The 24,398-nt window shown below is 38.3% G+C and overlaps 6 protein-coding genes across 7 annotated transcripts; 3 read left to right on the plus strand and 3 right to left on the minus strand.

Moving 5' to 3' along the window:
- The first annotated feature begins 1,851 nt into the window (after positions 1-1,851).
- Positions 1,852-5,617, plus strand: LOC145894478 (toll-like receptor 7). The gene has a single exon (XM_082983086.1). The coding sequence runs from the start codon at positions 1,918-1,920 to the stop codon at positions 5,125-5,127; it is 3,210 nt and encodes a 1,069-aa protein (XP_082839212.1). The 5' UTR covers positions 1,852-1,917; the 3' UTR covers positions 5,128-5,617.
- Positions 5,618-6,012: 395 nt separating this feature from the next.
- LOC145895503 (uncharacterized) lies at positions 6,013-8,676 on the minus strand. The gene is made up of 10 exons (XM_082984308.1): positions 8,641-8,676; positions 8,394-8,574; positions 8,156-8,336; positions 7,902-8,075; positions 7,637-7,797; positions 7,362-7,572; positions 7,188-7,300; positions 6,908-7,118; positions 6,214-6,840; positions 6,013-6,070 (listed from the first exon to the last, which is right to left on the minus strand). The coding sequence occupies exons 1-10, from the start codon at positions 8,674-8,676 to the stop codon at positions 6,013-6,015; spliced, it is 1,953 nt and encodes a 650-aa protein (XP_082840434.1).
- A 4,482-nt stretch (positions 8,677-13,158) lies between these two features.
- On the plus strand, positions 13,159-15,821 carry LOC145895504 (uncharacterized). Its single transcript, XM_082984309.1, has 10 exons — positions 13,159-13,194; positions 13,261-13,441; positions 13,499-13,679; positions 13,760-13,933; positions 14,040-14,200; positions 14,262-14,472; positions 14,534-14,646; positions 14,716-14,926; positions 14,994-15,620; positions 15,764-15,821. Exons 1-10 carry the CDS (start codon positions 13,159-13,161, stop codon positions 15,819-15,821), a joined length of 1,953 nt encoding a protein of 650 aa, XP_082840435.1.
- Positions 15,822-18,804: 2,983 nt separating this feature from the next.
- On the plus strand, positions 18,805-21,435 carry LOC145894170 (retinal rod rhodopsin-sensitive cGMP 3',5'-cyclic phosphodiesterase subunit delta-like). Its single transcript, XM_082982656.1, has 5 exons — positions 18,805-18,942; positions 19,120-19,208; positions 19,491-19,616; positions 20,040-20,145; positions 20,527-21,435. Exons 1-5 carry the CDS (start codon positions 18,893-18,895, stop codon positions 20,606-20,608), a joined length of 453 nt encoding a protein of 150 aa, XP_082838782.1. The 5' UTR covers positions 18,805-18,892; the 3' UTR covers positions 20,609-21,435.
- A 154-nt stretch (positions 21,436-21,589) lies between these two features.
- Positions 21,590-22,511, minus strand: LOC145894169 (uncharacterized). 2 transcript variants are annotated; one of them, XM_082982654.1, is made up of 5 exons: positions 22,378-22,511; positions 22,269-22,310; positions 22,061-22,193; positions 21,846-22,004; positions 21,590-21,751 (listed from the first exon to the last, which is right to left on the minus strand). In XM_082982654.1, the coding sequence occupies exons 1-5, from the start codon at positions 22,469-22,471 to the stop codon at positions 21,661-21,663; spliced, it is 519 nt and encodes a 172-aa protein (XP_082838780.1). In that variant the 5' UTR covers positions 22,472-22,511; the 3' UTR covers positions 21,590-21,660. The 2 variants fall into 2 exon arrangements, with proteins under 2 accessions (XP_082838780.1, XP_082838781.1); XM_082982655.1 differs by having other exon boundaries at positions 21,590-21,782.
- Positions 22,512-22,581: 70 nt separating this feature from the next.
- LOC145895073 (DNA repair protein XRCC2-like) lies at positions 22,582-23,658 on the minus strand. Its single transcript, XM_082983824.1, has one exon. The coding sequence runs from the start codon at positions 23,376-23,378 to the stop codon at positions 22,611-22,613; it is 768 nt and encodes a 255-aa protein (XP_082839950.1). The 5' UTR covers positions 23,379-23,658; the 3' UTR covers positions 22,582-22,610.
- Positions 23,659-24,398: the final 740 nt, after the last annotated feature.

The following is a 24,398-nucleotide window of genomic DNA, read 5'->3' on the forward strand; positions in this document are numbered from 1 at the left end:
GGGATGTGATATTTGTAAAGGCATCTGTTAAGTTGTATTGAAAGATGGGTACATTATGCAGCTAGCACCGGTTTGTTTTTCAATGTTCAAGTGTTGATTTGCCCGATGTCACCCAATACGTTTTCGTTTGATTCTTTTTACCACAGAGATATTCGAAACCAGGTTATCCTGGCTTTCTGCTTGTTAAGCTTGACTGACGTCACCCAACATATTTTCCCGATGTATTGTTTAGCACGACATCTAGTGTACGTTTGTGAAAAGATATTTTGCCGGTAAATGTCACTTTATCGAATGCTTCGAAAACAAAACTGTTCTGTGAGTTATAGTTTCAATTTCATCACCAATTCAAAATTTCGTTGCAATTTAGCTTCAAGAATTCCTTGCTGTGCTGGTTTAATGAGTTTCGTTGAAGAGTGATGTTTGGTTGCACAAGATAGAAAATGCATATTTGGGATAATTTGTTTAAGCTGACATCAAAGAACATATCAGACAGAAACACATGTTTCTTATTAATCCAAATATGAAAATCTGTGCCGTGAAGCAACTCGTCCAGATGCGGACAACTTGGACAATTCACATCGCTCCACCCATTGTCGCGTGAAGTCGTACATATTCACTTTTGTTACGCCGTGTGAGACAACAGGTGACTTTGATGACGTCAGTGTGTAGTGTTTCCAATCGAGGTTCCCGCTTCTGGAGAGCCAACTTTGTGTGCGTTGTTTTCCACTATGGGATTGATTGTAGTTTTGCAGTTGCTTTGTAGAAATGTTTGGTTGATGTTTGGAATTCTGCTTGTTTGTGAAGGATATTCAACAGTTACGTGCTTTGATTGGAACGGGTTTCAGGAAAATTGGTTTGGAAAAAAGTTGTTTTGTAATTGGTTTGGTTGATGACATCACAAAATACTGCATAGTTTGTTGTTAGCGGTATCTTATCACTTCGCTCCATGACTGTTTGGCTGTTGATCGCCTTTGGCGTGAGATATGTACGTTTGCCATAGTGTTTCGGCAAGTTCCTTTGGTTGAAGGCGTCTACGAGCTTGGTGGTTGTTTCTTTGTTTGATTTGTTTTTGATTTGCTGATTCCCTTTTCGTTGGTAGTAAGTATATTCTTGTATTTGCTGTTGTCATCTTAATCCATTACTTGGGTTTACTTTGCATATTTGAATTCTTAGTAGTTAGAAGAAACTTATCAGGTGGTTCCCTAACGCTTTCGTGTGTGACGCAGTTACAAAGAGGTGCCGTTTGCGTTTCGTACCCAATGAAAAATCGCGTTTCATACATACTATTTTTTTCTTAACATTTAAATGTGCTTCGGTAAAGCCGATCATGTAGTTGTACCCCATGCGCCCATGTGTGATACTGCAAATGACAACGAAACATCGCGACTTGAACAATTCAATAGGCAAAAAATAAGTTTAATTGTTTTGTTAATTGCGGGATTATGAAGTTTTGTAATGTCTCTTCATTGTTTTCTGGTCTAAATGCGGGTTGATTGACTGGATTCATATGCACACTTAACTGGTTGTAGCGTTACGATAAGAAAGAATAATTTGGCAACTGTATATAAAAATGCAACACTAGCACTTGCTGGAAACGCAATACGAAGCATATGAAAACACAGGTGACTGCATAGTCTGCGCTTACAATCGACATGCAACTTAAGAATAATAAGACAAAAAAACAAACAATTCCACACTCGGTAAGCAGGCGGCTGATATAAGGAAATGGAAGGCCCACAATTTGCTTCCTGGTGAGGTTGGAGAAGCCTGCGCACAATGCTGTGCAATGACACAACCGTTAAAACGACGCGCAGAACTCAATTATAAATAAGGAAGGAAGTGCATAGATATTCTTGGTAGTGAAGGAATTTATGCCACAGTGATCAATGTTTTACAGTTTTACTTAATTCACGGAAAATGAGACGATTGGTTAGAGTCTGTTTGTTGCTGTTTGCAGCTGCGTGTGCGTTGGCGTCGCAGCAGATAGAGAAATGGCAATGTCGGCCGATACAGTTGGTTCGGATTCCTTCCAGGTTTTTTTACGTAACTAGTAGAAATGTTCACGTAACCGGCTTTCAGTACCCTGAATGGATGCTTTCGGACAAGAAGTACCAGTTTGTTGATTGCTCACAACGAGGCTTAGCTCAAATACCTCCGTTCGTAAAGCAAGACGTCCAACTGCTGGATTTGAGTAGAAACCAAATTGCGTCTGTAAGATCCACTGATTTTTGCCCTTACAGGTCGGTGGTTGCAATTGACCTTTCCGAAAACTGCGTGCAATTTGGATTCGACTTCAGTGCCAAGCTCTGTCGACAGCCTTTCATTATAGAAGCCGGAAGCTTCGGGTGTTTACCCGCGCTAAAACTCCTCGAATTAAGTCGAAACAACATAAAAGAAATGCCTGGCGACTTGCCAGTTTCACTCAGCGTGTTGTTGGCTTCTTACACAATCATGAAGCCGTTAAAGGCGGAAAAGATTAAACATCTTGAAAACCTGGAGGTGGCGCGATTTTCAGCAAACTGCATTCTTGGCGATGCAAAAAATTTCTGTCCAAACGATTTTCACGTGGAGGATAACGCTTTTATTAATACCAAGCTTGGCTACTTGGATCTCGGCTACGCTAACTTTACTGTGGTACCAAAACACGTTTTTGTGCCCAGCTTATTAGGAGTTAGACTGCGGGGAAACCCCATTTGTGAGACATCTCGTGACGACTTTGCAACCATCACAAAAACCAAGTTTTTGATTCTATGCTGGACGTCGCAATACGATTATTCACCACTCCACATTAAGGAGCACTCCTTCGATTTATTGGTCGACTTACAATGGTTGAACTTGGCAGGCAACTTGCTTACTTCATTGCCTGAAAATATATTCTCGAAAAACTTGAAGTTAGAACATCTTAATCTCGCTTTCAACTGTTTCATGCACCTTTCATCTGATCCAAAAATGGTGTCTCCGCTTCCAGAACTGACATCGATCGTGCTTGCTGGGAATACGAGGTGTTCCGATTCCTTGTGGCCGATTGTAGAACGCAACAAAGAACTAATTTTAGGCGAGTCGTTTCGACACTTTCCGAAACTCAAAAAACTACGTTTGGGAGCATTTTTGGGCACGACTTGGACCAACAAGTACGTGCGATACGGCGTAAAGTACAACAAGGTCAGTTTTCGTAGTTTGGAAGTACTTAGGAATCTTAGTAGTTTCGAAGAATTGAATCTAGCCGCAATGGGGATTCGAACTTTGGAAGCAAACGCATGGGCAGGACTAAACAAACTGCGGAGGATAGATTTAAGAATCAATGAAATCGGGAGTAATTGCAACCAACTCAGTAGAAGTCGAAGAAGTGTTTTAAATATGGTTCGAAATTCAACAATCGACGACGAAACTTTGGGAGAAAAGTCTGTTGACGTAAACTACTTAATTTTTCGACGAAACGAAATTTCAGAGTTAAACAAAACCATGTTTAAATATTCAAAGATGGTTGTTCGACTCGATTTATCGTACAATCGAATCAGTTACATCTTTAACGGCACTTTCTCGTTTATGGTGGCGTTGGAAGAGCTGGATCTCCGCTATAATCCCATCAGGGAAATAGGTGCTGACGCCCTGATGGGGCTTGGTCGTTTGAATACTTTTCGTCTTAATAACACTGTCTATCAACACGGACTAAATTTCACTTTTCTGCAATCATCTTACATCACTCAAACCTTGTTTCTGCAAGCGGGTGGATATTTTGGTGATTTGTATGTTCTGTTGATAAGGTTTTATTTGCAGATCGGTGCCAAGTTTCCGTTGATAACGAAAATCGATTTCTCTGGTGTTGGCGTGCCATTGTACCTGATATCACGAAACCATCCAGTCTACTCAATATTTCCTAACCTACTCGTCTTAAAACTTGAGTATGCCAGTCTACGATATCCACTGGGTTCTAATTTCTTCTCTGGAATAGGGCAACTGCGGGACCTCGATATAAGTCATTGCAAAATACAGAAATTTCCACACGAGGCTCTACAAAAATTGCCAAATCTGGTGCATTTGGATATTTCGCATAATTTGATTACTTCACTCAAGGAGGGCGATTTTAGCAACATGCCGAAACTGAAAATTCTGACGCTGTCACATAATTTTATTCAACATATCGAACCTGGCGTGTTCATCTTTTTTAACCTGTCTTCAATCGATCTGAGCAGTAACCACATCGCCGATGCCAGTCCTGATATCATAGATCAAAACGTCATGTCGCGGTTGGATTATTTAGATTTGCGAGGAAATGTGTTAACTTGTACCTGCTCGATGGTGAACAACTTTGGTTGGTTGATCTTTTCCGGTGAATTTGAGAAACGAGTCTTACCTGGTTTTCTACCCAATTGTCCCCCGTCCATGTTTACTTACTACGGTGGTTGTGTCGCGTGTCGCGCATCTCCAATGGACCAACTGCACTCTGTGTTTGCCTACAGCTCGTCGCACTTTTGTCAAATTAACTTTGATCTTGTTTTGTCACTTACGTTTACAGCTTTCGTGGCTGCCTTTACGTATATTCCGGTAATCTTGCACACACGACGTTTCAAAATTTTCCTCGCAAAGTCTTTTTTCGGGGATATACGCAAAACTGACGCACAGGAAAGCTATGAAAGCTTGGATGAGAATGTTGGTATGACGGAATTTTACGCGTTTCACGGTTTCCTGTTCTACGATCACACAGATGCAAAACTCGGTAGATGGGTCGACGATCGATTGCTTCCTGAAATGAGCGACGGTTCTCCACCTTACAATCTCTGTGTACACGGAAGAGACGACTTTTGTGGTGCGACCCAAGTGAAACAACTCTTGCTGAAGATGGAATGCAGCAGGAAAACGATCATCCTTCTCAGTGATTCGCTGATACAAACTCCTCAATGCAAATACATTCTATCTGTTCTCGAAGATTGGATATACTCAACTGGTAAAGATCGAAGTGTGTTTGTGAGTTTCGATGACCAGCAATGCCGATCCTTGCTTCTTCAACGACGATGCAAACGAAATCCCAATGTGGTTCTGCAATATCCGAGTGATCCCGACAAAATAGAAATGTTTTGGGAAGCAATGCGCACAGCGCTGTGTGTATCACCCTTGCTTGAACAATGAATCGCCGCAATAAACTACAATGGTTTATATGCTACCATCTGTAACCATCAATCAAATTGCAAAATTATTTACATTTGCTTATATACGTGAATACGTGCAACTTTTGTGCTGATGCTGAGTTTGCAAATTTCAAATTTAAATGTGATTTTTTAAATTTAATGTAATGTTAATTATTGAATGCAACAAAATGTATTATTCATTGAGTGTTTTTATGTATTTTTCACTGAGCGGAAATGTTAAACAAGATATGATATACAACACTTGGTCCATGATTAGTGTTGTTATGGCACGTTTTGTTTACTGTATCATGTGTGTCTGTGCTGCTTGAAAACTTTTGCTGTATTTAATGCTGCGTAATACCAAGTGAATTTTTCGGAGTATCCCAGATCTTTCCTATATCTGAATCCATGCAACCCTGCGTGTGTATCTTTATTATATTTTCTACTTTGCATGCTTTCTATTGCCTAAGCGACATGCACAACATGTGCACGTGTGAGTCTAAGTGATTTTACATTGACAATATAAATGGGCTAACAAACAACAATGGCCCTCTGGAAATTGACTGCCGACAATAATAATGAGAAAATTAAATGTCTTTTTCAGAAATATAGGTCTTTTCTAATAAAATCAAAAAAAATCTACAATTGATTACTTGATTGCCATACATTAAAAGACAAGAAAAAATCCGCGCAACACAAATTCCACTCCCAGAAGAGTCCCCTAAAACCCTTTTCCGCACAGAAATGACGAAATAGAAAACAAACGTAGTTTTACAAGATTTTTATTTGCGATTTAAAAAGAAAAAAGGGCATCGATAAGAATGCAATATTTATGTGGAAATATGGACATTCTGTCGACTTTTCTTGATTCTTGGTCTTGGTAGGTTTAATACCAGACGTAGTAGTTGCCGCAGTTGCTGACCTTGTAGTTGTTGCAGGCGTACCTACAAAAAAATAAGAATAACAATTAAACCACTAAATTCATACATCATCATCTACATTTACATTTGCATTTACAGTTATGTTTTAAATCAGAGAGGACGGAAAAGAAGTAAAGGTTACAACTAAATCCAGAAATGTAACTTACACGTATTGGCGGTACTGGTAGCAATAGCTGCTGGAAACGGGCAAGCAGAAGCTCCAGCGCAAGTAACTACCGTAGGCGAATCCGGGGAAGCAGTAACGGACACTGCATCTGGAGCAGCAAGAGTATTGGTGGACGAGCTTGGGAAGAAGTTGAGCCCAGTATTGGTCGAATTGACTCATAACGGTGTTGCAGTGGCCGACGATCTTGCTGGCGTACATGGAAACCATACGAGAAACGTAGTAGTTTCTGTAGTAGTAAGTGCCGTGGACCTTTCTGATGATGTCGAGGTATTGATTCCAGTGCTTGACCTTGGCATCCCACATCTTGTTGTAGAAATCGCTTCTCTGCTTGTTGCGGCTTTCTTCGAGCTTCTTCTTGTAATCGGCAATGGCGGTGGCTCTCTTGCTGAGGCAAGTGTTGTACTTTCCGACGATATCAGTAATGAGAGCTTCGGCCTTGGTTCTGTAAGCGGTGATGCTAGCGTTGAACTTCACAACACACTCGTAGATTCTCTGGTAGAGAGCGGATCTGTACTTGGAGACGGCTTCATCCTTCTTCTTCTTAAGTTCGGCTTGGAGGTTGGCGAGTTGGATTCTCTGGCTGTAGGTCAAGTAGTAACTTCCAGTGCTAAACGTAAAAATCAAAGAAAATATTGTAGAAACAGGTGAAACTCACTATTATTAACTTAACTAACCATCTGATCATAACAGAGTAGGCGTATCTGTAGATGTAAGTGTGTCTCTCATCGATGATTCTGCAGTATTCGTTGATGTAGTCAAGGTGGAAGTTGATCCACTTGCTCTTCCAGGTACCGAAAGTGGAGGAGAAGGTCTTGATGTTTTCTTCGACCTTATCCTTCATTTCCTTTTCGACGGTATCGGCGGGCTTGTTGATCTTGCTCAAATCTATAAACAGAAAGGTTTAAGTTTGACCAAGCTTTGAAAAGTTTTCGCCCAATTCAAAACAACTATTACCGCAGGTCTTAAGCCTGTAGGTGGCTCCTCTCCAGCAGTAGTTGAAGGTTCCCAAGCAGTATCTGGTCAAAGTGTACTTGGTGCTGAATCTGTACCAAGCTCCGAGACCGGCACTGAAAAGCAACCATATCTGTATAAAGATGATCAATACACACCTTAACGTTTGTTACTGACCAGCTGCTGTAGAATCCCTTCTGGTAGAATCTCATGCAACCGTAGCTCATGTAGCACTTGTAGGCACATCTGTAGAATCCGATGAGTTGGGACCTGAAGCTTCTGAGCTTGGCGGCATATTCATTGGAGCAACTGCGGGCCCAGCTGAGTTGGGAGCTGCGGTAATATCCAACGACGTAGTTCAAGTAGTAAGCAGTGGTGCTCTTAGTGCCTGTGAACAATTTTCACGCAATATATTTCCCATTGCATTATGCAAAATACAACGTTTGTCTTACAGTAAAGCTTCTGGAGGACCTTCATGTAATGGTCGACCTGGCAGTTGGCAACGGCAACCTTGTATTGGTAGAACTTGGCAACGTAAGCATTGATTCTGGCATCCAAAGCCTTGATGTATTCGGCGATCTTGGTAAGACGAGTCTCAAGACAAGTCCTGGCGCTGTGAACAAGATAAAATTACTTGCTATGAGTATGTGTTAATAAACGTAATATTCATGGTGATAAGATATTTATTATTTGAAAAGTTTGTCATCTTGTTTTTACTTCTTGAGGATCCTGGCGTGGAATTCCTTGATCCTGTTGAGCTTGCCATTGAGAGCATCGTTGTACTTTCTCAAAGCTTCGTACTTCATTTGGTAAAGCTTGCTGTTGTAAGCTCTGATCTTATCGTCGCGTTCCTTGATGAGGGCAGCTCTATCGGTGGAGCTAAGGACGCAGCTAAAAAAGAAAAATGTGTGTTACAAAATACATGTGTTTTGAGTATAAAACTCCGTTTTAGCGCAGTTCAGTTCACTTACGACAGACGGTAATCGTAGTATTGGGTGATGAACTTCTTGTAGGCAGCCATGTACTCGTAGGTCTTGGTGTAGAGGTAGTTGTACCAAGAGATACGCTTGTAAACCATTTCTTGGCTGATCTTGGAAAGAGCCTCTTGAAGAAGGTTCTTCACCTCGTTGACAACATCATCAACGGACTTTTCTGCATGGATGTAGTTGAATAAGAACTAGATCCATAACATTTGTTACTGTTCGTTACCTTGCCATCCAGACTTTCCGCAGAGTTCAGTGGGGTAGACCTTCAAGATGGGAGCGTAGTACTTGGTAGAGCACCACTCATTTTTGAAGTAAACGCAGAAGTTGTAGTAGGTGGAGGGAAGGTAGACGTTGAATCCCTTGGAATAGTAGTAGCCGTAGCTACAGCTGTAGGCGTTGGTGGCCTGCAAAGAAACGATGAGTTTAATTCATATCTTTTACAATTGTTTTTGCATTAACAAAGAACTTACTGCAAAGCAAGCCAAAAGAACCAGCAACAATTTCATGTTTTTCTCTTTCAATTTTCCTCTCTTGGACAATTGAAGTCGAACTGATTTGCTGGTGATAATGCCAGACTATTTATACACTCTTCCTCGGCTGTTTTCGTACAGTCACGGGACCACTTATGTCTCGCTTACCCGAAGTGTTTTTATTGGATGCAATGCTTAGTTGCATAAGTGTTGGTTTTGCAAGACGCTTGTGTACAAATGATGGCAGCTCTAAAATTGATTCAAAAACATTTATACCTGTTTTTCCACTACAATTAACCCATATTGATGAAGTGCTTTGTTTCTTACAGGCAGTGGATCTCCAAATTAGGATTCATTGTTTGACAAAGTAGAAATTACTTTTTAAACACTGCAATAATTGCTTTGTTTTGAAAAGGTAAAAAGAATTTATAAGCGCCCAATTTTCCTCTGCGAATTATTCAAGCTATAGCGCCATATCGAAATATACTACGGTGACATTAAAGAGAAAATTATTAAAGATCATAAAAAGAATTTCCATATCTGGATCAAAAGTAACGGTATCAATGTAAGGTAAGAAACAAAAGCAGCAAGAAAAGATTTTAAAGTGCAGTGTACAATCTAACGAAACACGTAGGCTTCGAATACTTTTGGCCTGGAAAAGTAGTTTCTTAAAAACGTCGTTAAATAGTTGTTTGTGTCGTGAGAACACATAAACATGATGCAAAATTAGACTTTTAAACACTGAAGGTAAGAATATTGTAAATTTTGCATTTCAAGCAATTTGCAACACATTCTATTTGCAGCAATCATGATTGTCTTCTGTTGCGCAATTGTTTTTGTGTCTCTAAGGGGTTGTGATGGGATAATATTATGACAAATCTATGCCACTTGGCAATACGCAGCACTTGATAAATCAAACAGACTGGCTCCAATCACATCAAGGTAATCTTCAAACCGCCAACAAGGCCGCATTTGTCCAGTTACAACAGCAAAGTTGGTTTGAGCATGCTGTTTGCCATGCGCTAAATAAATAGGGGTGTGGCGTTCGTATAACAAAGCGTCCTGAACGTCAAACCGTCCACAAAAAAGGCTTCACAATGGAAATATTTTATTGGTGGATTGGCATGTCGTGTCTGTTTCAACATTACTTTCCTGGCACATTGGTCTGTTTCTGCGTATTCCTTACAAAAAGATTTGTATCATATTCCGATAACTGATGATGCCTATACACAGGCAAAATATACTTTTCTACAAAACTTCAAACAAACGACTTAGGATTATTTGCCGGAATTCTTAGATATTCCGATAAGTGCAGCAATATTTCTCAATGAGGCAAAGTTCACAAAAAAAGATCCACCCTTACAATATACAAGCTTAAGGGAAGTCAACGGTGAATGTTTATTTTTACCAAATTTACCAAAAACTATTTCCTAAATACTACCTTACAACATAAAAATCGTACATGGTGAATTGGTACGTAGATAATAGAGATCTTTGGAAGCTTTGGTTTTAAACGCGTTATGATTTTTTTTCTTAAAATAAAATGCCTAAATTTTAATGTCATCATGACAATTTAAAACAGATCAGTGTTACATCGGTTCTTGAACATTTAAAACCTCTGCTAGACTAAAACATTGTTTCTCAGTCGCCAATAGTGTTGATTTTATTGCACGTTTCTCAAGACTCCACAAATTCGCCTTGAAAAAATCTTTGTTAGAATCGCGTTTACATCAACACAGATGCAGGTGGTGGATACAGGAGAGGGCGAATCGGGTGTTCCACCCTTATAACACTAAAAACAGACACCGCTGTGAAAGACAAAAGTGTTACCTAAGATTTAATCACGTTCAACAAGATGTTTTTTGGGTCATGTATTGCCAGCTACACGTCCTGAAACCAAAATCGTTATGCGTCACAATGCATTTTGGATGGAACCGAAAAAAAACATATTTGGAACGATGTGAATGTGGAACTGAGGGAGTGTATCGGACATCATTCCTTGTACGGTTGTTTAGGCTCATTTGTAAATTTAATTGAAATAAAAAAACTTAGAGTGCCGCAAACGAATCTAAGTGTGCTTCAGTGATGCATGGCAGTGCCAGCGCCAGCTGATAAACATCGGCAGTTGCCAAGCGTTTTTACCAGATATATGTGAATTGTGCTAAAATTATAACTGAAATGTCTGCTGCGTATAGTGTATATAACCAGTTGCAACCCTTTTAGTTGAAAATATCTTACTGTCCTTCTGCTAGACCCAGGTTCTGGCAAATCGTTTTGGCAAATTAGCAAAATAGTCTATTTATGTGATCCCAAAAATAAACTGCAAACTTCATCTTTTTAATATATTTGCTGTGGGTTTCCTGACCAAATTATCATTATTTTCTTTTGGTTTTTCAAATACATATTTAGCTCGTGTTGAAAAACAGACATGAAAATACTAAATAAATTGTTCTTTTTTGTACGTGGGTGGAATTATGCTCTGCAGTTAATAAAGATTATCATCGCTGCATTTTAATATCGAAATTGATTTAAAATACAAAAAACATTACCTGATATTAGAGCCTGATTTCTGCGTTAAGATGATGGCCTTATTTTAAAGATGTACAACATTATAGTACGTCACATAACTTACAATCTGCATGAAAATAAGCACGTTTAAATCGAAATATCGAAAATATTTACGTTCTTTTGAAACACATTTGTATTTTCAAGGGAACCACAGCATGCACTTGAAAATAGGCATAAATCTTAGAAACAAGCATTATATGACAACCATATATTAAATTTGAAATTTAACATATAATTATATAGATACAGTGAGCGATCGACAGCCTGCCAGGGACTTTTGGTTTTAAATTGATCCAGTATTCATTCATTAAACACATTATATGACAACCCTGTCAATAAAGCTGTTTGTACCAAACATCTTGCTTCCAACCACGGTTACCCACTATTACCCCTATAGTGTTGTAACTCTGTATACCGACCTAGTTAGGTAGAATATAGAATACTTTTTTAGTTGCTGCAAGAAACAACATCAAGTTTAAGAAATTGGTTTGAAATAGTTTGAAACATGCAGACTGTCAAATTACTATTTGTGAAGTTTTTGTTTTACAATTTAACGTGACATATATGTCACTCATTGGTTTGAAAGAGCGATTGACACACCCCCAAACAACGTCCAATGAAAATGACCACTCGCAAAAAATCCTGATTGCAACGGTTGTCACAACAAATAGAAACACAAGTACAGAAACAATTGCAACACGACCTGCTTAGAGAGTACAAATGCAAACAAACAGGCAATGTTGTAGTTGTTTCTAATCACTCCTGGCACATTTGCACGTTAATGTCAACGCCGCAATTAAAGTATGGCTGTTGATGAGTTCGACAAGTACGGTAATCTGCAAAGAGGTGTGCCTCGTTGCAGATTGTTTTCATAGCTATTTAAAAACATTGGTGCGATCACTCAAAGTTAAAACAACTTTGTGCAAATGATAGCCGCATGTGTTTGGTATGGGCATTGTGTTTCCCCATGCAACCTTGCGAAATAGCATAAGTACCGAACGAACTGCTGAGTAAAATACGTTACACACTGCCTAGATTGAACAACCAAAAACATCTATTATATTTCCACAAAATAAATGTCAATAGATTTTCCAGCGTATTCATCTTCAACTTGACAACATTCAATATATACGTTCCGAAATCCACCTTTTCCCAACGCCACTTGTTGTGCGTGACACAGGTGGAAACTTCACGTTTGCAAAATTAAAATATAAATAACCTTGTGTCAAACGCATTTATTGTAAAGAACACATGTTTCGCTAAAAGCATCCTCAGTTCTTATTCAAATGCTTTTTTTATATTTTGTAATCTAATATTTTAAACTGCTATTTTTGTTGCCAGGCATACTAATTAATTGGAATTGCGCCAGAAGAGCAATTCCGATTAACTAATATTTTATGTTGTAATCTTCAACTTGAAACAGATTTTAATAATGATAAAAACACAAGAAGAAAGGATACAGTGAAATAAACTAAAGGAATGATGACGAAAGCTTTTTAGCGAAAAATATTGGGCCAGATTTTGCGGATGGAAGAGCAAAGCCAATGTAGTATATTTAAATTTGAATAAAAGACACATCAAAATTCATAACTAACCATTTAATTACCTGAAAAAAAAAACATTTTTATGCAAAACATGTTTGCGGAAAACAGCCAAAACTCTTCATTTCATCAACATTGTGCAATGTTGTTCCAAAATAATTTACTGGATCGGTTTGTTGGCATGGCAGAGTCCAAAACAAGTGAACACAACAACTGCAAAACCAACACTTAACGTGAGTTGGTTTTGACACTTAACCAAACGAATCACGTAAGTGCTGTGATCGTTTACCTGCGGGATTCTACATTTCACAAAAACAACTACGGAAGAGTGTATAAATAGCCTGGCATTATCATCAGCAAATCAGTTCGACTTCAATTGTCCAAGAGAGGAAAATTGAAAGAGAAAAACATGAAATTGTTGCTAGTTCTTTTGGCTTGCTTTGCGGTAAGTTCTTTGTTAATGCAAAAACAATTGTAAAAGATATGATTTAAACTCATCGTTTCTTTGCAGGCCACCAACGCCTACAGCTGTAGCTACGGCTACTACTATACCAAGGGATTCAACGTCTACCTTCCCTCCACCTACTACAACTTCTGCGTTTACTTCAAGAATGAGTGGTGCTCCACCAAGTACTACGCTCCCATCTTGAAGGTCTACCCCACTGAACTCTGCGGAAAGTCTGGATGGCAAGGTAACGAACAGTAACAAATGTTATGGATCTAGTTCTTATTCAACTACTTCCATGCAGAAAAGTCCGTTGATGATGTTGTCAACGAGGTGAAGAACCTTCTTCAAGAGGCTCTTTCCAAGATCAGCCAAGAAATGGTTTACAAGCGTATCTCTTGGTACAACTACCTCTACACCAAGACCTACGAGTACATGGCTGCCTACAAGAAGTTCATCACCCAATACTACGATTACCGTCTGTCGTAAGTGAACTGAACTGCGCTAAAACGGAGTTTTATACTCAAAACACATGTATTTTGTAACACACATTTTTCTTTTTTAGCTGCGTCCTTAGCTCCACCGATAGAGCTGCCCTCATCAAGGAACGCGACGATAAGATCAGAGCTTACAACAGCAAGCTTTACCAAATGAAATACGAAGCTTTGAGAAAGTACAACGATGCTCTCAACGGCAAGCTCAACAGGATCAAGGAATTCCACGCCAGGATCCTCAAGAAGTAAAAATAAAAATAAAAAAACCTTTCAAATATTAAATATCTTATCACCATGAATATTACGTTTATTAACACATAATCATAGCAAGTAATTTCATCTTGTTTACAGCGCCAGGACTTGTCTTGAGACTCGTCTTACCAAGATCGCCGAATACATCAAGGCTTTGGATGCCAGAATCAATGCTTACGTTGCCAAGTTCTACCAATACAAGGTTGCCGTTGCCAACTGCCAGGTCGACCATTACATGAAGGTCCTCCAGAAGCTTTACTGTAAGACAAACGTCGTATTTTGCATAATGCAATGGGAAATATGTATGCAAATTCTTCACAGGCACTAAGAGCACCACTGCTTACTACTTGAACTACGTCGTTGGATATTACCGCAGCTCCCAACTCAGCTGGGCCCGCAGTTGCTCCAATGAATATGCCGCCAAGCTCAGAACCTTCAGGTCCCAACTCATCGGATTCTACAGATGTGCCTACAAGTGCTACATGAGCTACGGTTGCATGAGATTCTACCAGAAGGGATTCTACAGCAGCTGGTCAGTAACAAACGTTAAGGTGTGTGTTGATCATCTTTATACAGATATGGTTGCTTTTCAGTGCCGGTCTCGGAGCTTGGTACAGATTCAGCACCAAGTACACTTTGACCAGATACTGCTTGGGAACCTTCAACTACTGCTGGAGAGGAGCCACCTACAGGCTTAAGACCTGCGGTAATAGTTGTTTTGAATTGGGCGAAAACTTTTCAAATGTTGGTCAAACTTAAACCTTTCTGTTTATAGATTTGAGCAAGATCAACAAGCCCGCCGATACCGTCGAAAAGGAAATGAAGGATAAGGTCAAAGAAAACATCAAGACCTTCTCCTCCACTTTCGGTACCTGGAAGAACAAGTGGATCAACTTCCACCTTGACTACATCAACGAATACTGCAGAATCATCGATGAGAGACACACTTACATCTACAGATACGCCTACTCTGTTATGATCAGATGGTTAGTTAAGTTAATAATAGTGAGTTTCACCTGTTTCTACAATATTTTCTTTGATTTTTACGTTTAGCACTGGAAGTTACTACTTGACCTACAGCCAGAAAATCCAACTCGCCAACCTCCAAGCCGAACTTAAGAAGAAGAAGGATGAAGCCGTCTCCAAGTACAGATCCGCTCTCTACCAGAGAGTCTTCGAGTGTGTTGTGAAGTTCAGCGCTAGCATCACCGCTTACAGAACCAAGGCCGAAGCTCTCATTACTGATATCGTCGGAAAGTACAACACTTGCCTCAGCAAGAGAGCCACCGCCATTGCCGATTACAAGAAGAAGCTCGAAGAAAGCCGCAACAAGCAGAGAAGCGATTTCTACAACAAGATGTGGGATGCCAAGATCAAGCACTGGAATCAATACCTCGACATCATCAGAAAGGTCCACGGCACTTACTACTACAGAAACTACTACGTTTCTCGTATGGTTTCCATGTACGCCAGCAAGATCGTCGGCCACTGCAACACCGTTATGAGTCAATTCGACCAATACTGGGCTCAACTTCTTCCCAAGCTCGTCCACCAATACTCTTGCTGCTCCAGATGCAGTGTCCGTTACTGCTTCCCCGGATTCGCCTACGGTAGTTACTTGCGCTGGAGCTTCTGCTTGCCCGTTTCCAGCAGCTATTGCTACCAGTACCGTCAATACGTGTAAGTTACATTTCTGGATTTAGTTGTAACCTTTACTTCTTTTCCGTCCTCTCTGATTTAAAACATAACTGTAAATGCACATGTAAATGTAGATGATGATGATGTATGAATTTAGTGGTTTAATTGTTATTCTTATTTTGTAGGTACGCCTGCAACAACTACAAGGTCAGCAACTGCGGCAACTACTACGTCTGGTATTAAACCTACCAAGACCAAGAATCAAGAAAAGTCGACAGAATGTCGATATTTCCACATAAATATTGCATTTTTGTCGATGCCCTTTTTTCTTTTTAAATCGCAAATAAAAATCTTATAAAATTACGTTTGTCGTCAAGGTAATATTTTGAAAGGACGGGGTGATGTTTTTTCTTTTCTTGTTGCATCCGCTGCGTTCAATGAAAATATCTTAGTTTTATCATTTCGATCAGTGGTTGTCAAACATTGGAATATTTTTTTTACGATCTCACTATACTTTTTACCTAGGTTCGCGATTGCTATCAAAAATTTACATCTCAGAAAGGATTGCGTGGCTACTTGTGTTGGAATAATAGAGCTTGTTTTTTGATGGTACAAAGGGCGCTATAGACATTTTGCGTCAAGTTAGGCATAACCAATAACAGTGGCTCTTAATCTATTTTTCCTAGCGCCCCCTTTTGCTGACGTTAAAGCAGCCAAGGACCCGTAGGTCTTTAAAAAAAATTTTGCTCCCCTGCAGGGAATTAAGTCTTTTGTATACGTGTGCGTTCGTTTACGATATAGCCTACCTTGCTTCTTTAATTTTGCTTGTTTTCAAGGTTATGTTGTAAAATGCATAAACATATATAAAAAAAGAGGTTTATGAATCATATGGCGTAAATATCCATAGATTTCCGCGGACCCCTGACAACGCTCTTCGGGCCACCAGGAATCAGCGGGCCACCAGGAATCAGCGGGCCCCAGTTGAGAGCCATTGGCCTGCAATATTTCAATACTATCATAAACTCAAAAGACATTTCATAAATTTAAACATCCCAGAAATGTGAAAGGACATCGAGACCGATATTCCAAACTCTAACACCATCACATACGGCACCGATAAAGTTGCATATCCTAAACGGGCGTCAGTTAATTTCCAGTCTGTGTTGAGACATGTATTTTAATTTAATATAAATACTTAGCTAAATTTTTTTGCCATCCGCTTTGTCGTGTAAGCTTTCTTTTCGTTTCATAGCGTAGAAAGTGTCATAATCTCCATTGTCAACCAATCCGTGCCAAACAATAACGCACGATCCACCATATTCTACAATCGTTCAATACCGATCGAGAAAAAGATGGCGATGTTCAGTAGGTTGTACTTACAGTATGTCAAGATATACTGCCAACTGCTACACTATATCTTGTCCTCCATGCAATTGGAACGTGACATTGAGACCTGCACCTAAAAACTCCTTAAAAAGTTTCGTCATATAGATACAATTATCTCCAGTAATTTAAATCTCAGCATTGCACGGAAAGGTCTTGAAAGCGAAATGTTTACTGATCTAGTCGTTCTTCAATAAACATTATGTTTACATTTTTTTGGAGAAACAATATGCTTTCCTGATATTTCGCTTGTCCGAAAGTTCTTCAGAGAATAAAGCGAATACAATGAACAAACGAAAGGCGATTATTTCTTGCAAAGCGAACTTAAATGACTCCCTTAATTGTATACTTTTCTCGATATAACCTTAAACCACAACTGTGTAATTTTGATCTTTTGTAAAAAATCGCCACCTTTGTGCAAACAATATCGTGCTTATTGAACTCTGTTTTTTTTTTTTACTGTTATAATTATTTGGCATAGGCTAAGCTTCTGTTTTCCCAAATTATTGTAGCCTAATAATACCTACAGTCAGATACAAGGAGGTGATAAAGTGAACACATGTGGCGCTTTAAAATAGTTTGTATGTGTCTCCTCCCTTTACTCAATCCTTAATACGCCACTAAATACGAAAATTGGAAGTGGTCAAAAATAATTTTTTGTTAAAATTTGTTTTTGCAAATATCCGTATTTCCCTTGAGATTTGTGAAACAACCTGTCTTATTAAAATGGTACGAAAACAACTGGGGCGCTTTAAATGTTGCACATTCGTAACATAGCGTTTCGAAGCCGTTTTTATGAATTGCAATCCCAGCAGAATAATTAACGGCTGTTGTATTGAATTCCATTTTAGGAAATCGAGGGCATGCCAAGCATGGATTAACAGACTAATCGATCTGTTTTGTTCAAGAATCGACAACCCGCAATGCTGTTGCCCTACAATTACTGCTTGCACATGTATGTATGTGACATAAGCTTTATAAACCTATCACAGCCATAGCACGCCGACCCACATTTATACTGTTTGGTAAGCATTTACTTTCTGCTAGGGTACATATGCAGTGTAGGGCTCTATATTGACGAAGGTCTATGCAGTGATGATGGCATAGGTTGATGTGGGCTAGGGTATATGGGCTAGTTGGTGTTTAGAACAAAAAAAACAAACAGTGTAAATGTATCAATGTTTGTCACGAAATTTTATTCTGTGCCGACTTTAAGTGAAAAAGAACAGAATGGCAAATTTGCCTTGTAAAACAGCATATTTGAACTAATATTAAGTTATTAATCAACGTTCGTAAAATTTATGATTTTATCGCATGCACACCTAATTTAGAAATTTTCAGGGAATAGTTCAACCATTGCCAATAGCAATACTCAGTTCCAATGAACAACTCTATTTCGAAACGGGGCCCTAAATATAATATGAAAATCTGTATAAAGTTTATAAATTTTCCTTAACCAACAAAAGAAACTGGCATACAATAGCGCCCACTTAGGGAAGTTAATGACGCTAAAAGAGATTTTATTTACTTTGGATAAAGGTAAAGTCATTACTTAGAATGTTGAGATCAGAGATTGAGTCGTTGAAGTTTACATGAAGATTCGTGTTACATTTAGCGCAAGGCTTATTTTGCATCGTGTTATTTGACACGTTTGAGAAAAATGTCATGAGGTACATACATTTATACATTATGGTGACAAAGTTTACAGGATCCGATTTACAAACAATGACAATCAAAAGGCGATGTTTGTTCGTTGTTGTTCGAGATATGGCTTTTTTCAAAAAGATTTAATATACATCATTCGGTAATATATCATCTTTCAATAATTAAATTTGTGTTATTTAGGTCTATCTTGTCTGGCATAGCTCATGGTTTATTGTTCTTAAATTTTTGCAAGGCTGTTTGGTAAAAATACATTACTGCTCTCTACCATGGCTGTTAGTGCTGATCATGTCTCAGCTGTGCTCAATGGATTTAAACTGTAAGTATATTTTCTTTTATTCAACAACATGCTTTTTTTTACAAATTTTGCGATAAGCACTTTTGCTTTATCTATTTGTAAAACTGCAAAAAATTACTAATTAACAAATAAGTCAAGCAAACCTTAATTATATTTGTTAGTTCACTAGACGCTTTTCAACTTTTTTGTGTTTTTTAGCAACTGGATGAACTTACGGGATGCATCATCGGGTAAAATAATGTGGGAAGGAACACAGGATCTTTCAGTTCCTGGACAAGAACATGAAGGTAAGTGCTTTTGTCATAACACATTATTCAGTATTATTGCTGTATATATATTAAACAATTAAAGAACTTACTGCTAGGTGTGCCATTGCAAATTAGCATAATATTGTGTGGACCAAGTTAATCAGTTAAAAATTATAGCAAATATTATTTCTGCTAAGGTCCATACTTGGTAGTGCCAACTACATGGTATTTTGCTCTAATAAAAGTTCCTAATAGACCACAGGCACCATATGAGTTGTGCTTTTCAAGTTTGCTGATCCATTGTCATTCTTGTTTACACAGCACGTGTGCCAAAGAAGATCCTCAAATGTAAAGCTATCTCGAGGGAGATAAACTTTTCATCTGAGCAAGTAATGGAGAAGTTCAGACTTGAACAGCGAATATTGTTTCACGGTCGATGTCTGGAAGGTGGGTAAATAGTTTTGTTTGGCCAGTGACGTTAGTAAGTTTGCTGCCTGATATAAAACCGAACTTATCTACCATAAAATATAAGCTTGTGGCTGCAACTGTGACAAAAACTAATGTTGAGTTTTACTCATTTTTGTGAAGTGACCAATTTATAAATTGTACAAAAGTCAGTCCAATAAATCAACCTGTTATGTATTTGTCAAAATTGGATTAAGTGCAATTGTAGAATACTGCCCTTCTTACTGTAAAAATGAGCACAACTTTAGTTGTCATCAAAAATATTAACCCTGTTGTAGCATCATTACATGCCTATTATTACATTGGTGGCATTTAGTGCTTATTTTTACAGTAAGAAGGGCTCCATATTCTACAAATATTGATATTTTGAAAGAGAAATTTGTCTAAACTCCATTGTTTTTGAAGAATGGTTTTTTGAATTTGGATTTGTCATTCCTGAATCGACAAACACATGGCAATCAATAATTGAAGCAGCTCCTGCCAGCCAGATGATGCCTGCTGATGTTCTCAGGTTAGAACTGCTTTTAATCATTTATAACTTTTGTTCTCAAGATGTATATTTCCAATATAAATGCACGGAATGAACAAACCTTGTATTAAGTTTATTTTAAGTCATCATAAAAACTTATGTTGATTTGCTTGTACATGTATAAATGTAGCAATGCTATTATAATTAGTGAATTAGTATGCTGAGCATATGCAGTAGTGCAAAATTTGGAAGTTGGTACATTAGTTACAATTACATATATATGTACCACAAATCAGGCACACACATACCACCTGATTTTCATAAAATCTAGCTTCAAAAATGTTTTGAGTGAAATTTGTGTTCTTTTAACTAAACTAGCTTTTTATTCATACTTGAATATTATTAACGTGATTTGTCTTGCAGTGGCAATGTTGTAATTGAAACCAGTTTTTATGATGATGACTTGTTGGTCAGCACCTCCAAAGTAAGATTATTCTATGTTTGATGGGACAAAGCAAGCACCTATTAACTCAAAACACTTTTACCTGTGTATGGCAGGCCTTGTGTACAGCAGATTGCCACATCTGTCTTTGACCATTGTGCTTAGATTTGTTGCAGATTAAACTGTTATTATTGATTTACTGTTAAGCCATGGTTTTTATTGTGTACATTTGGTGCCAGGGCGTCATTCCACAGTGTGGAATAATCTCTTGATTGCACATTTATTCTGTCAGGTCTTTAGTGTACCAAGCCCACAACATAGTAATGATCTTATGCACCAGTAACCAGCAACACATGCAATGCTTGCTGTAGTATTCACTTTTGGAGTAACTAGGTCACCTTCTCAATTGTAGTTGCACTGGTACATATACATCCTGTAGAACTTTATTTTCAAACTAATTCCTGATGAAATATTGTGCTTTTGCTGTGGCTGGATGCCTTTCAGCATTGGTTCAGTGTAAATCACTTGTGCTATTTGCCATTAGATGGTGCTGCAATACCAACAAAACTATTAAATAGTCCACAATAGAGAAATGTACTCTTTTCTTGTTGTCACATGGGGTTATTACTGACATACTACAAAAAATACAACTGACTTTAGTTGACTTGTGGTTTTACTTTCGGCATACACACAACCATCTGCAAATTTTTAAATCTGAAATGTTTCCAATCCTACTAGGTATATTTGAATTGATAACAACACATAAAATGGAGGTATTACATGGTTTTCCAAGCCTTCATTATGCATAAATTCAATGGTAGCACACAATTCCTTTGTACTTGCAATTGATTGTAAGCGTTTTTTTATCACAAATAAATATTTTTATTGCGTATGGTACTCTTTCTACAAGTAGTATGTTTAAGTGATGGAAGAAAGCATAGTGAGAAAGAACGTGAGCACACGGTTAGTTATTTTGACTGTGGAGTAATAATGTCTTGCCATTACATATCCACAAATGACAACTCATACCAGAAATACCATTGGCCTCCCCAACCTGCATAAGTGGTTTTCCACAAACTCCCTTTCCTGCACTTAATGGTTTATCAACTTTTGTGTCATGATTTAAATGCTCCTTCGCCATGTTTCAGAATCTCTTCCCCAGAAACTACAACACTGGACAAAATGGCATTTTCATCATCCGAATCACTAAACACAGTTTTTTGTTGGCTGACAGCAACTGTATTTAATTTGAAAAAAAACACATTGTTCACCTTGACATAATCAGTTTTTTCAACTTTACCTGCTATAGTCACTATTAATACTTCTTGTTTGTGGTTTTGCATTGTCTCCACTCGCACAATCCACAAAAACAGCAGAATTATGTAAGAGTCTAACTCCTCCATCCATCCCTGAGCAAGGCTTATCAATCTTTGCTGCAACTTCCTTGCTTTCCAAAATTCTAAACAAGAAAATGGGTTGAACAGATGTTTGAAAAAACAATTCTACATTGCTTACCCATCAAAATATTTCATTAGTTTTTTTGCAACATGAGCTCGGAATTCTGGTGTGGTGTTTGAAACAGTGTCCTGGTCTGACATATCCGTATAAAGTTGTTCCCTAATACTATTTTTTGTTTTTGCATACTTTCCTGGAAAGTACAAAAATTGGATATTTATTGCTTAATAACTTAAGCTAATGAAGAGACATAAAAGTAGTTGCATACCCTGCACTGATACACTGCCGGTTGCTTTACATTTTTCATTATCTGCATCAAACATACAAAAAGTTAATTTTAAGTACATCTATGCAATCAACACTATGATAAAAGTGACCTGCGTTCTGCATATAAGCAGTTAATTCTTCAGAGGCTGCAGCCCTCAAACGATCATTTGCTTCATCATCAGATGATGATGTGTCAGTTTCCATTGTGTCACATTTTTGACCCCTAACACACTACTGCAGATCTACTCAAGAAGAACAGAAAAACATGTTTTTATGATACAACTTATATTTGATAAAGTTTTAACGTTGATAAGTATAAAATTGAGTGAATGTTCATTACGAGTTAAGAAACAAATTGTACCCCTTCACAACCTATCAAAAAGTTCTTTCGAGACTGGGTGCCAATTTTGTGTGAAGTATAGCACACACCATTTTTCCCTGAGGATTTAGTGACAACAAATCGATGTCTGATAAAGTCCTGCCACTGGCGACTGAAAAATGGCCTACAATAGTCTGATACTTGCAAGTTTATACCTTCAGCAGGTTTTTGTTCAGGATTTAAAAGATGTTGGCTGGCTGCCACGATGGACATGCCATATTTGTCTCGGAAAATCTTTAAAATCTCAATTACTTTGTTCATGTTTAATTCCCGTAAGTACTGACTTTTTCCACCAGTGTGTGAGTCAATCCAATAGAAAGAAGTAATGCTGTCCAAAATTAACAACCCAATGGGAATCTTGCTGTTTGCAATGATAGGTTCAATGGAATGCAGTGTGACAACCAGTTGTTCAGCTGTGTCGCACCTCACCAAGAACAAGTTCGATAGCCAGGCTTTAATTTCCTCTTCACCCACTTTCGTCCTTTGCTCCATGACCGACACAAATTGAGGCAACTCAAAGTGGTAATCAAGGTCAAAGTAAATGACACCCATACCACTGCCATTGTGTTGCTTTGGCAATAAAGTTTTAAGGGCAAGATGCTGCAACAATGCTGATTTTCCACTTCCTGCATCTCCATTGATTTCGAGGACCTGCTTCCCTGGTTGCATTGCACCAGATTCCTCAAAAAGTTCCCCAGCAAGGTCGCCAATCTTTGGCCTGGTATTGAACATGGCTTTTATTCTAAATAATGTTAAAACACATAATGATTTGAGTAACGTTTAGGACAAACAGAGAGGTGAAATTTTTCGATCGCATATAGTTAAGGTAAATGTGAGACCGAATTCACCAATCGTGGATGCCGGTGGGACGATAAAGTCTAATTTAAAGCAGGCAATGCTTTTTGTTTGTGGCAAACACTGCAGAGTTTGAAGCATACAATTTTACAGAAAGGTATTCTGTCAATAATATGCCGATATTCAAAAGCAAACCCACGTTTAGTTTCATAAGAACTCAGTTTCCCTCATTGTGACCTGAATAGTCCACAATGAAAACACAGAATCTCCATAAAACCTCAAACGGTTGCCACACATGGCAATCCAGTTTGTACAGAGACAGGGACTTCCCCTAGTCGAAAGGATCAGGGCTTTGGGGTCAGAACAAAAAATATCATTTCAAATTTACAATGGATGTTTATGTTTTATTATCTTTCGGTACATAGCTGGTCGGTTCTTATTAATTTTGTGCAAACATTACGCTAAGTTGTACGTACTTGCCAATAAGAGGAGAAAAATAAAACGTGTAGGCTGTACCCATCAAGGGGTTTGGGGTTCAGCTTGCTTATTAGCAGCGGCGAAAGTAAGCAATGCATTATAGTAATTACATGTATTAAAACTTTTAAATGCACTCACTAATACTGACAATAAATGACGATATCAAAATCAATGAGGCAGAACAAAGTAAGGTCAGATGTTGTGGAGCGTTAGCTCAGACTACGCAACATGTGATCAGCCTTTTCGGCCAGGAGTTTTATAGAAACAGTAGCACGAAGCCTAAAATAAAATCGTTTGAGTTGGAGAAATTCTCAATCACACAGCCAATTCAAGATTAAGATTGATAACATTCGTGCAAAAGGTGTTTGCATTGATCTTATATCAAAAGGCACTTTATTGCCTCGTGACGTAATGATTTTAATGTTACGTAAGTTTATGATTGAATAGGCAAAACAACTACAAATGATGAAATACACAAGT

Source organism: Ascidia mentula, chromosome 3 (assembly GCF_947561715.1).
Source record: "Ascidia mentula chromosome 3, kaAscMent1.1, whole genome shotgun sequence".
NCBI classification, from domain to species: Eukaryota; Metazoa; Chordata; class Ascidiacea; order Phlebobranchia; family Ascidiidae; genus Ascidia; species Ascidia mentula.